Source organism: Corvus moneduloides, chromosome 22 (assembly GCF_009650955.1).
Source record: "Corvus moneduloides isolate bCorMon1 chromosome 22, bCorMon1.pri, whole genome shotgun sequence".
NCBI classification, from domain to species: Eukaryota; Metazoa; Chordata; class Aves; order Passeriformes; family Corvidae; genus Corvus; species Corvus moneduloides.
In genome coordinates this window covers 5,870,036-5,882,377 of record NC_045497.1, presented here as the reverse complement: position 1 = coordinate 5,882,377, position 12,342 = coordinate 5,870,036, and the positions used below count along the sequence as shown (strand labels likewise).

Here is a 12,342-nt window from a genome sequence, read left to right as displayed (position 1 = left end):
GAAAATCAGTCATCTCTTACCTCTCTCATTTCCTGTCAAGTGAAAATTTTCTGGGCCCAGCATTCCAAGTGTGTGAGTTCTCTGATCTGGGATCCGTGTGGTGCTGGGAGGAGCAGAGGCTCAGTCTGCTGTGCTGTGGAATCCTTCACCCAGAGCCCAGGAAATGAGACCTGCAGTCAGGAGTTAGGTGGGAGGAGGCTAAATTGCAGCAGGGCTGGCTGTAAAAAGGGAAGGAGAGTATCTTATCTCAGCAGGTTTCTGCTGGGTCCTGTAAGGATGGTGCCAAGATTGTTCCTCTCTGCCATTACCGGGATGTGAAAGTCTCTGAGGGGGTTTAGGTGGTTTAAAGCTCTAATGAACAGCCTTTCCCAGGGAACAGGTTTGAATCACCCTTTCTCCATCTGAATGATTGTTCCTATTTTCCATTAAATATATTTGCTGCTAATTTCATTTCTGTAGGTTTTACTGCTCTCACAGTCTCATTCCAATACATAAAGTAGCAAACCATTTGTGAAATTGCCAGTATTAGAACAATAAGCAGAAAAATATAACTAAGCTCTAGTTAAAGAGATTTTAAAGAGGGATGTAAGAGGAAAACTAAACTTGACAAACTTCCTCTCCTGTTGCCAGGTTTGTGGGCACCCTGAAGCAAAACGCCTTGCAGGGGACTCTCCCCAGTGACACAGAAGATCTGAATGTGGAGCATCTCCAGCTGCTGCTGCTCATTTTCCACAATTTCTCGGAGCGGGGCCGCAGATCCATCATGATGCTCTGTATCCAGACCATCGTGGAGCTGACAGCAAACATGGAGACCCAGCAGTGTTCTGTGCCTCTTATCGTGGCACGGCTGCTCTTGGTGTTTGATTACCTGCTCCACCAGTATTCCAAGGCCCCCGTGTACCTGTTCGAACAGGTAAGATTTTGACATCTGGATATTTAGTTGGTCACCCAGCAGGAATCTGCAATGGGCAGTCATTTGGTGTGTTCTACCTGTGACCCTTGTGAGTAAGTCAATTTTGATGCTGTTACCAAACTTTGGAGTTCCAAGGAATGGTTAATTATCGTGGCTGGTTCCTAGCAGCAGGTTCAGTTGGAGTGTAAATTCCTGGCGTGACTGGTGTCTTAATGTATCCTAGTAAGGACAGGATAGTTGTCCCACCATATCTTTAAAATCTTGAGTATTTGGCTGTTTAGCTCACAAATACCTTTTGTACGATCTCCTTGCTTTAGCATTTCACTGTGGAGGTTTTTGGCACAGTTCTCCTTAATGGGATGGGATGGTGCCTTGTGCCTGGCTTTTCCAATTGTGAGAAGCTTGGCCATGGATTTAAACTGCTCAGTCCAGAATAAAAATCATCACAGAGGGTCCAGGGCTTCCCCCAGAAGTGTGGAATGTTGTGTTTTGAACAGGATTGTTTCGTGGTTCTTTCTCTGTGGGGTGATACTTTCCCCCAGCCCTCAGTGGCAAGGATGCCATGGGTGGGTTTTTGTTTGGTTTCTTTAATTCAGGTACAATATAATTTGCTGACTCCACCCATTGGCTGGGTGAGTGGATCCCAGGACAGCAGCAGACGAACGTCTGTCCCACTTTATCATGGCTTTAAGGAAGTGGAAGAAAACTGGACCAAACACAGTTCATCAGGTAAGAAAGAAAATGTAAGGAATTTTTTATTCCAAGTTTTGCCTTTATAAATAAATGAGAGCCCTTTCTGTGCCTTGGTCTGGGCAGCTTTTCCTGCTTTTAATGGGCATAGTTACAATAGGTAAAAATACATCTAATAATGCCAGAATTGTTTTATTAAACAAAATTCAAAGTTGTTCTCATCTAGGAGCATGCAACAAGTAATTAAAAATAAGTATGTGTTTATTTTGCCAGGATTGTAGGAGTAGGAAAACTTTGGCTGCATGTACCACAGGTTAGAGCACCCATAATGTGTCATGGAGCTGGCTTGGACTCTGGTAGTGGTCTTAAAATGTGGAAGGTTGTGGGGATGGAGGAGAGAATATAACGTAATGTGGCCTATTTAAACTGCCACTTTGAAGGGTGTTTTTTGTTCTCACATTCCAGACTCAGCTCCACAGCCCAGGTTCTACTGCATCCTGTCTCCAGAAGCCTCTGAGGACGATCTGAACCGTCTGGATAGCACGGTATGGCACTGCTGGTAGAGAGTTTCTGGAGGGCCATGGGGTTTGCCAAGTGCCAGGGAAAACAGACAAGAAGGAAAGACTTATTTAAACAGAGGATTGGGAATCTTTCACTAAGTGGAGGAAAGAAGGTGGCCAGATAAGATAACACGGGATTCCTTTTTGCTCCTAGTTGGATGTCAGGGCAGTCACTGTGCAAAGTCTGTGAAGATCTGTTGTCGTACTTGCAGGCATGCTTGGGATTCAGACTGACACATGGCATTAGAGTTGTTTTCTCACCACTTTGCTCCAGGTTCTCCCTGGGTTTTGTTTCCTCACTACATTTGTTGCCATCAGGGTTATGGGCTCTCTCTCCTGCCTGCTCCTTATCCCCAGTCCAATTTGTCCTCAGTCCCGACAGAACCTCTCCCTGAAGTTTATTTTGCGTGGTTTTGGGCTGTGGGTATTCTGAATGCTTAAAGAGCTTTTCAAAGCAAGGGTCCTGACTTGTCATCTCCTGCAGGTTTGTGAGGTCCTTTTCTCCAGGGCTACGAAGTACGACGAGCTCTACGCAGCCCTCACCTCGTTACTGGCTGCTGGGTCCCAGTTTGATACCCTCAGGAGGAGGGAGAACAAAAATGTCACTGCACTGGTGAGACTGTCTTGCTGCCTGTATTGAGGAGTAGCAAGTTTTCAAACTTAGTATTTTCAAGCAAAGTGTTTAACCAAAGTATTTTGGACTGTGCTTGGAGTAAGGAGGAGCTTTAAAATCTCATAACTAACCATAATGTTCGTGGTGGCTACACATCTCTTGAGTTTTTAATTCCTAGTGTGCTTTCGACTTGCTGTAAGTCCATGGTAATTGCAGGAGGTGTGGCTAGAACACAATTAAACAGGAGAGAATTGTATAACTTTTCCTTTTTCCTTTCTCACTCCTGTGTTGCATATTTTATTGTTTAATATGACAGAAACTCAGTCCAGAACATGTTCATCTGATTTGGCACATCTGCAGGAGTGTGGAGTCCCTGAGGAGATAGTTCAGTAGCTGTAATGATGGAAACTGCAGTCTTTCTGTACTAACTTTTCCAACTGTTCCTCTGTGTAGGAAGCCTGTGCCCTTCAGTACTACTTCCTGATCCTGTGGCGGATCCTGGGGATTTTGCCTCCCTCCAAAAGCTACATGCACCATTTGGCCATGAACACCCCCGAGATGAGTGACTGTGACCTCCTGCACACCCTGCGCTGGTCTTCCCGCCTGCAGATCCCGTCCTACGTCGTGTGGATCAAGGTACAGCCTCAGCTCCGTGGGGTGTGTGGAGATGGTGACAGTGAGAGTGTCGGTCTCCTCCGTCCTGGCTGCACGTGGGGTTTGTTCTGTGGGAACTTGGGCCTGTCTTTTCTAAACTGGTTCATTCCAGAGCACTGTTCAAGCATGATGGGTCTGGGTTTTGGCATTTGTAGGATCACCTTATCAAGCAGGGCATGAAGGCTGAACATGCTGCTCCTCTCATCGAACTGACCTCCAGCAAGTGCATCTCAGTGAAGTACGACGTGGAAATAGCAGAGGAATACTTTGCTCGGCAGGTGAGGTGGTGGGAGTGCAGCTGGGCACATGGAACTCCTGCTTCTGTGGAATGATCTGCACTTACTGTTCCATCCCTCTCTGTTTTCAGATCTCTTCTTTCTGCACTGTCGACTGCACAACCATTCTCCAGCTGCACGAAGTCCCCAGTTTACAATCCATTTACACCCTTGATGCTGCAATCTCCAAGATCCAGGTTTCTCTAGATGAGCACTTTTCCAAGTTAGCTGCAGAAACTGATCCCCACAAGTCCTCAGAGATAACCAAGAACCTCCTCCCTGCTACGCTGCAGCTCATTGACACTTATGCTACATTTACCAGGTACAGCCCTTGGGATTTCCAGCAGGAGTACCATTTCCTGCTGTATTTTGGGCTTTCTCTGCACTTCATGTGTTGTTTTCTTAGAAGTGCCTGGGAGTTTTATAGTCCAGAGTAATTGCTTTATGTCATCTAGAGGGTCCATTGCTTTAAAAGAATAACAAGTAGCTTCTCAAGCCAGGCATGGGACGTTGTTGTTTCTGAGTAGCCTCCTTGTCTGATCTTCCAAGGCTTCCTTGCAAGTTTTCAAAACCAGCTTTTCCTCAAAAGATAAAGCCACCCTCTAGGATAGTGCTACTTAAGGTTATTTCTCTGGGATAATACTGAGGCTGTCAGACCATCGAGAAAGAGAGGGGGGCTAATTCTTACATTAAAAATCTGAATTCTTCTAAACTCTCATTAGAACCTGTGTAGAAGAAAGCAAAAATAAATCAGCTTTTTCTTTTTGGGCACTTCTTCTGGTAAGTAGCTTAGAGGGGATAAAGCCCAGAACTCCCGTAGTGGTATAAGATGAAGTGTGGGGCAGAACTTCAGAAGTTTGTGTTTTATCTGTCACTCCATTGACACACTTAGTTCTGAGCTGCAGAGCTGATTCCTGAAGTAAATCCTCTCCATGCTGCCTGCAGATCCTACTTGCTGCGGAGCCTCTCAGAGGAGGGTTCCTCGGACAACAAACCCTCCGAGGAGAAGCTGCGGGGCTACGCCGCTGTCCTGGCCATCAGCTCCAGCCGCTGCAAGTCCAACACTCTGGGTGAGGGGCAGGGCACGGGGTTCAGGGTGCCTCCTCCCTGCAGGTGAATCTTTCCTCAGTGCTGCCAATACCCAATTTCAAAGTGATCTCCACCTCTCTGTTCAAACGAGTGAGTTGTGCTGCCAGCACAGCGAAGTCTCTTCCTTTCAGTACCTTACCAACTGAAACAGTTGGGCAAACCTTGAAAGGATCAGTATCTTGTGGATTCCTCTGGATTAGTGAAAGGCTCTTATAACCATATTAGAACTGGTGGCATGGAATAACAAGGGGAGCTATGAAATGTTAGTATGCTCAAGACTTCTGTGAATTAGTATTTGTGCCATGTTTTCTGCAGTTTTAATGAAGTGGAGGAAGCTGGGACACCCTTAAATAAAACTTCGGGATGATTTTGACTCGTAGACCCGTGAATTTATTCAGTGCATGATTGTTCTGTGTAACTGCAGGTCCGACCCTTGTCCAGAACTTGCCATCAGCTGTGCAGACCCTGTGTGAGTCCTGGAACAACATCCACACCAACGAGTTCCCCAACATCGGCTCATGGGTGAGTCCAGCCTCAGGGCCTGGTCTGGTGTGACTGCAGCTGCAGGGGTTGCTGGGAATGGGGGCACCGTGTGGCTCTGTCCCAGATCCAGGGCTCTGATGTGTGTGTGTCCCTCCCCAGCGCAACGCCTTTGCCAACGACACCATCCCTGCAGAAAGCTACATCAGCGCCGTGCAGGCCGCCCACCTGGGCACCCTCTGCAGCCAGAGCCTGCCCCTGGCAGCCTCCCTCAAGCACACCCTGCTGTCCCTGGTCAGGCTCACCGGGGATCTCATCGTGTAAGTCAGGCCTGTGTTACACTGTGTGTTCCGTGCCCTGCTGGGTGCATTGCTCCGTGTCCTCCAGGGCTGACTTCAGGCTGTGTCTGTGCCACACTTACTGACCTGGTGCTGGTTCTGACCTAAACCTTCCAGTTCACAGTGCCAAATACTAAATGAATGACAGACAGTCTTTCTGTCTTCATGTGATATCTCCAAAAGTCGATCTCCCTGAGAGAAACCTTTTTATCAAATATGGACTTGAAGAAACTGGGATATAAACTGACACAGTACGGATCTAATTCATTCATTCGTGTTTTGTTATCATTCACTCGTGTCAAGTTTTTAATGTGTAAGGAAAAGGGAAATGCCATTTTTTTACCAGGGACTTAGTCTAAAATACTCTGAAACCAAAAAGTAGTTGTTGACACTGCAAACAAGCCCAAAAGCCACAGTATGTGACAATGGGGCTGTCTAGGCAGATGTTGTAAGTGTATATATGCAAAAGCAACGTGTAGAATTTTCCAAAGGAGAACTGTTTTTCTGAGAGGGAAATGTCTGGGCCAGTGTATTGATCCCACCTTTCTAAAAATGGTTTCATCACTCACTTGCATTCAGAGTTGTGCCTCACTTGATGTGAATTCTAGTTTCCAACAGGGACGTTCTGGGACACGTCATGCAGAGAATTAATTTGTGTCCTTTTCTTTCCAAGCTGGTCAGATGATCTGAACCCACCCCAGGTGATTCATTCCCTGCTGCCCCTCCTTCTGGAGACCAGCACAGAGAGTGTGGCAGAAATCAGCAGCAACTCCCTGGAGAGGATCTTGGGCCCTGCGGAGTCCGATGAGTTCCTGGCACGTGTTTATGAGAAGTTGATCACAGGGTGCTATAACATCCTGGCCCATCACTCTGACCCAAACAGGTAACAGAGCTGTGTGCATAGCTTGGCTACAGCAGTGTTGCTTCTGGAACAGAAAAAATCAGCTTATTTTTATCTGTTGAAAGCTTCTACTTGTATACTATAAATATGAGATATTTTATCCACATTACCAGAATTGTGGAGAGGGGGTGAGAGCAAGAGAGAATGGGGAGGAGTAACACCAGAAGAGACTTAAAGTGTAAAAAGAGCAGCTCTTAATAGGAATTTGCATGTGAGGTGTCTGAAAGGTCTGGATTATTCTGGAGTTCTGACTGGGACTTCCCTTAGAGCATCATGTGTCCCTTTGTTCTGAACTTGGTGGATTTGTTGGTGTTTTATTCATCAATTGTTTTTCTCCTGTCTCTTGGAAGAAGAGCTGCTTTCAATTGGTGGAAAATTTACTGGAATTGTAATAGCAAAATGGATCACTTCTGGCCTCTCAGAACTGTTCTGATTGTTGAAATTGTTTCTGTATGTTCTTATTTGATCCTCATGTACTCGATCCTTATCTATTCCTCTTTTAATCCTCAGTGGCCTGGATGAGTCCATCTTGGAGGAATGTTTGCAGCATCTGGAGAAACAGCTGGAGAGCAGCCAGGCCAGAAAAGCCATGGAGGAATTCTTTTCAGAAAGGTGAAGCACCCTGGAGGTTGTAGCCCAAGGACTTCATTTCTCATCCTTTTTCTGTTAGCTTGTCCCTGTAGACACCAAGGTGATGTTAATGCAGGAAAATGCAGGATGTTGTGCAGGAAAATACAGACTGTGTAAGGCCAGGATATCCTTCAGGCAGTGCAGGAGAGTGGGAAGAGACTCTGGGGGGGAGAGGACCTGGGTCTTTGTCCAAATCAAACGCTCAGCGAGTCCTCACAGCGATGATCAGTGGGGAATCTTGCAAGATGATTGTTCTGTCCCAGCAGGTTTCTGAGAGATGCTGCTCCATAAGGCACTTACAGACCAAGCTGCAAAATCCCAAATTCTCTCAGTGCTTCTGTGGGGCTACAGGTTGATAATTTTAAGGGTGGAGGTGGGAGGTTGGCCTGACTTTGAATCATGAAGACAAATTGTGCTGGCAGCAGCCTAGAACAGCTGTGATAGAAATAGCCTAGCACACCCACAGTGTTCTGAGTGTGAGGTGAAGGAGAGGAAAGGCTTTCTCCCTCAGAAAGCTGACCATTGCCTGGTTTTTCTCTATATTTGTTCAACAGTTCAGAATCAAAGCAGCCTGGTGGCTGTACAATGTTAGTATGGAAGGGAAAGATAGGCAAGAAAATCTTGACTTTTGGTTTGCAAAGCAGTTCAGGCCCTTTTGTGACTCGGTATGTGGAGACCACTGAAGTGCTACTGAGGAGCCCATTCATGAGTTTTGGTCTGAGCTGGGTTTGCTGTTTGGCTGAAAGGAATTTCTGTGGTTTGGCTGCTGAGCAGTGTTAACACAAACTCCTGCCAGTCTGAAACGTGAGGGCAGAGACAAGTGGAGCCAGTGGAAAAAGGGAATGGGCTGCTTTTTACAAAGCTGATTTAATTCCCCGCTCTGTGCAGTGGAGAACTGGTGCAGATCATGATGGCGACGGCCAACGAGAACCTCTCGGCCAAGTTCTGTAACAGGGTGCTGAAATTCTTCACCAAGCTCTTCCAGCTGAGTAAGTGCTGCTGGCATCTCCTCTGTTCTGCCTTTGCCACTTCACATTGTTCTGGTATTGTCTGAGATTGGGAGGAAGCTGTGGGAGGGAGTGGGATCACATCTCCGCTCTTTTAAGGAGAGCCATTTCACGAGTGTTCATTGGAGCAACTGTCACTGACAGAAACTTTCCCCCCAGCTGAGAAGAGCCCCAACCCCAGCCTGCTGCGCCTCTGCGGCTCCCTGGCTCAGCTGGCCTGTGTGGAGCCCGTGAGGCTGCAGGCCTGGCTGACCAGGATGACCATGTCCCCACCCAAGGACTCGGACCAGCTGGACGTGGTGCAGGAGAACAGGCAGCTGCTGCAGCTCCTGACAACTTACATTGTTCGGGAGAACAGGTAAAGCACAGCCTCGGTCCTGTCCTGTGTGCTCTGTTTGTTCTTGGGAGGTGCACATTTTGTGTGAGTTGCTGCTGGTTCTTTGTGGTACCTGTGTGAAACTGTCCTCTTTTTGCTCAGCCAAGTGGGGGAAGGCGTGTGCACTGTTCTGCTCAGCACCCTGATACCAATGGCAACGGAGATGTTGGCCAATGGGGATGGCACGGGCTTTCCTGAGCTGATGGTGGTCATGGCAACTTTGGCCAGTGCAGGACAAGGGGCAGGACACCTCCAGCTTCATGGTGCTGCTGTGGACTGGCTGGGCAGATGGTAAGAGTGAACTCTGTGCTGCTGATGCTTCATTTGTGGGGTGTTCTTCATTTCTTTCCTGGTTTTTTGGGGACAGAAATTTGTGTTCACAGATGCTCCCTTCTCTCTTAGTTTACTATTTGTTGTTTGAACTATGAAGTGTCTGAGGGAGGCTGATCTGTGTCCATCTGTTCCAAACAATCACATTTTTTCTTTCTTTTCTACTCTGGATAGTCAAATTACTGCATTTATACGTTCCCTGTTGTTAATCTAAAGCAAACTGAATGCTTGAAGCTGTTGGTCAGGACTGAGTTCGTACTTCCCAAAGGCTCTCAGCTGCAATGAGGGGTTTTGGGCTTCCCATCCCTGGAAATATCCCAGGCCAGGCTGGACAGGGTTTGGAGCACCCTGGGATAGTGGAAGGTGTCCCTGTCTGTGGCTGGGGGTGGGATGAGATGGGCTTTAGGATTCCTTCCATCCTAAACCATTCTGTAGTAATTCCCAGTTTTGTGTTGCAGTAAGAAATACCTGTCTCAAAAGAACGTGGTAGAAAAAATGAATGCCAACGTCATGCAAGGGAAGGTAAGACTCGTGCTGGTGCTTCACTTGCAGGAATGAATCCCAGGCACGAGTTCAGCTGTCCTGGTTTGGTTTCATGGTGGGAATTTTAAAACCATTTGGCCAGGGAGGGACTGTCCTGTTTGCGTGCCCTGTAGCTGCTGTTGGGGGATGTGAGTGTTGCTCTGATTTTCCTTCACTTCTGCTCCCCAGCACGTGACCATCCTGGAGTGCACGTGCCACATCGTGTCCTACCTGGCCGATGTCACCAACGCCCTGAGCCAGAGCAGCGGGCAGGGCCCCAGCCACCTGTCTGTGGACGGGGAGGAGAGGGCCATCGAGGTGGACTCCGACTGGGTGGAGGAGCTGGCGGTGGAGGAGGAGGACTCTCAGGCTGAAGACTCGGTAGGCAACGGGCACAGGGGATGCTGCAAAGGACAGGAGGGTTTATTGTGCACCTCGCAAACCACTCAGTTTGTAAATTGAGATTTTGCTGTTTATTCCTGATGTGAGACTGAGTGAAGAACCCTACTTGTCAGTTCCTTCCTGCCTAGATCTCTTGACTTTGTGATGTCAACAAAAGTAAAATTTTTATTTTTTTAATTAAAGGGAGAAATGACATAAAACGGGTTTGTTACTACTGGTTGCTCAATTACTAGTTTTTGTATCAGCAAGCAATTTAGATTAACAGTTTAGAGCTGTTGGGTGGTGAAAGAAAAGCTGTTAGAGTGTGTTCTTTAAGATTTTTGTATCAAATTTTTGTTACTGTTTCTTTTTCTTGTTAACCGTTTCATGTTACTACAATGTGTCACCATCTGCTCTCTCCATGTGGTTTTGATTCCAGCTGCCTCCTTTCAGCTCAGTGGTACTAAAACTTGCTATTCCTAAAATGCTCGTTTGGGGAGTTTATTCTGTACGTGTACTTCACTGTAGCTGCAGTTATAACACCTTCCTAAAACAATTTTCTTCTGGATAGGATGAAGATTCTCTCTGTAATAAGCTCTGTACCTTCACCATCACTCAGAAAGAATTCATGAATCAACATTGGTAAGAATCTCAAGCTTGTGTTCAAAGTTTCAACCTGGTGTTTCTGGCCATTGGGAAGGAAACCGGTGTAGTTTGTGAGCCTCAAGGCACTGCCTGTCAAAACTCACCTGGCTTATTTTGGGCAGGTACCACTGTCACACTTGCAAGATGGTTGATGGGGTTGGTGTTTGCACAGTTTGTGCTAAAGTTTGTCACAAGGATCATGAGATTTCTTACGCCAAGTACGGATCCTTCTTCTGTGACTGTGGAGCCAAGGAGGATGGCAGCTGCCTGGTAAATTCTTTATGTCTTCAGATTTTTGAGTCCTTTGCAATTTTCTGTTCTGCAGTAAGTTATGTCAGGATTTGAGATGGCAGGACTGCTAAGACTTGAAGGCTTTGACTTTATAATGAACCCTCAGAATTTACAGCTCGCCTGGAAATTAATTTTTTTGCACCAAATAAGAGCATTGGCAAATCGGTGTCCTAGTGACTCCTGGGATTCCACCTGCCTTTACAGAATTTGCTGCACAGCAAAGAACACCTTTTCCCATGTTTTCCACTAGCAGCAAACAAAGAAATAGTGTCTTAAATATGGAAATTTTTTAGTCCTTGGGTGGAGGGTCACATGCAGGATGTTATTTCTTTAGAACTGTGCTCTAATTGCTGCTCTTACAATCTGTATTCACTTCATCAGTAGCCAGGTCGAGTCTGGTTTGGGCTTTCAGCGTCACTCTGTCATTCCCAGGCGCTGGTGAAGAGAACTCCCAGCAGTGGGATGAGCTCTACCATGAAGGAATCGGCCTTCCAGAGCGAGCCCCGCGTGCCCGAGAGCGTCATCCGCCACGCGAGCACATCGCCTGCCGAGAAGGCCAAGGTCACCATCAGCGAGGGCAAGGGCCCCGACGAGGAGAAGCCCAAGAAGAGCAGCCTGTGCAGAAATGTGGAGGGCTGTCGAGAGGAGCTGCAGTCCCAGGTATAATTGTCAGCTGCTAAACAGAAATGGGTTATGGTGAGGATCTTGGGCAGGCCGGGTTGGTTATCAGCTGAGTTGTTTGATTTTTACGATGAGAGGGGTCATAAAGGAGTGTCAGGCTTTAAAAAGCAGTTGATGTGCAGCTCCCATCAGGAGCATCTTGTTCCTTGTTTGCCTAATCTGTTTGTTTCTTGTAGGCCAACTTCTCCTTTGCCCCTTTGGTGCTGGAGATGCTGAATTTCCTGATGGATGCCATCCAGGTCAACTTCCAGCAAGCTTCAGCCATGGGGAGCAGCAGCCGTGCCCAGCAGGCTCTCAACGAGCTCCACACTTTGGACAAATCGGTAGAAATGACGGATCAGTTGATGGTACGGAACAAAAGGGATTAACAGAGTGCGCGTGGGGGGAGTGGCTTTTAAACAGAGACGTTCCAGTGACACCCTTTGGGTGCTTTGCCTTGCTCAGGTCCCAACCCTTGGCTCTCAGGAAGGCGCCTTTGAGAACGTGCGCATGAACTACAGCGGGGACCAGGGCCAGACGATCCGGCAGCTGATCAGCGCGCACGTGCTGCGGCGCGTGGCCATGTGCGTGCTGTCCTCGCCCCACGGCCGCCGCCAGCACCTGGCCGTGAGCCACGAGAAGGGCAAGGTGAGCCCCCTGCACGGATCCCTGGGCTCCTGGGGGAAGGGGAACAGTGCTGGAGCTGCTGGGTTCCTGAGGGAAGGGGAACAGTGCTGGAGCTGCTGGGTTTGTGAGGGAAGGGGAACAGTGGTGGAGCTGCTGGGTTCCTGAGGGAAATGGAACAGTGCTGGAGCTGCTGGGTTTATGAGGGAAATGGAACAGTGCTGGAGCTGCTGGGTTTGTGAGGGAAATGGAACAGTGGTGGAGCTGCTGGGTTTGTGAGGGAAATGGAACAGTGGTGGAGCTGCTGGGTTCGTGAGGGAAGGGGAACAGTGGTGGAGCTGCTGGGTTCGTGAGGGAAATGGA

The 12,342-nt window shown here is 47.8% G+C and overlaps 1 protein-coding gene across 1 annotated transcript in view; it reads left to right on the top strand.

The window, feature by feature from the left end:
• UBR4 (ubiquitin protein ligase E3 component n-recognin 4) overlaps positions 1-12,342 on the top strand; it is an 83,876-nt gene that overhangs the window by 12,459 nt on the left and 59,075 nt on the right. The window contains 22 exon segments of the mRNA XM_032131987.1: positions 631-913; positions 1,510-1,642; positions 2,069-2,148; positions 2,648-2,776; positions 3,230-3,412; positions 3,586-3,708; positions 3,798-4,027; positions 4,651-4,775; positions 5,219-5,316; positions 5,437-5,594; positions 6,286-6,495; positions 7,024-7,125; positions 8,032-8,132; positions 8,310-8,508; positions 8,629-8,817; positions 9,315-9,378; positions 9,568-9,759; positions 10,331-10,401; positions 10,527-10,674; positions 11,128-11,355; positions 11,553-11,723; positions 11,821-12,003. Of these exon segments, the coding sequence (XP_031987878.1) occupies positions 631-913; positions 1,510-1,642; positions 2,069-2,148; positions 2,648-2,776; positions 3,230-3,412; positions 3,586-3,708; positions 3,798-4,027; positions 4,651-4,775; positions 5,219-5,316; positions 5,437-5,594; positions 6,286-6,495; positions 7,024-7,125; positions 8,032-8,132; positions 8,310-8,508; positions 8,629-8,817; positions 9,315-9,378; positions 9,568-9,759; positions 10,331-10,401; positions 10,527-10,674; positions 11,128-11,355; positions 11,553-11,723; positions 11,821-12,003 (3,400 nt within the window).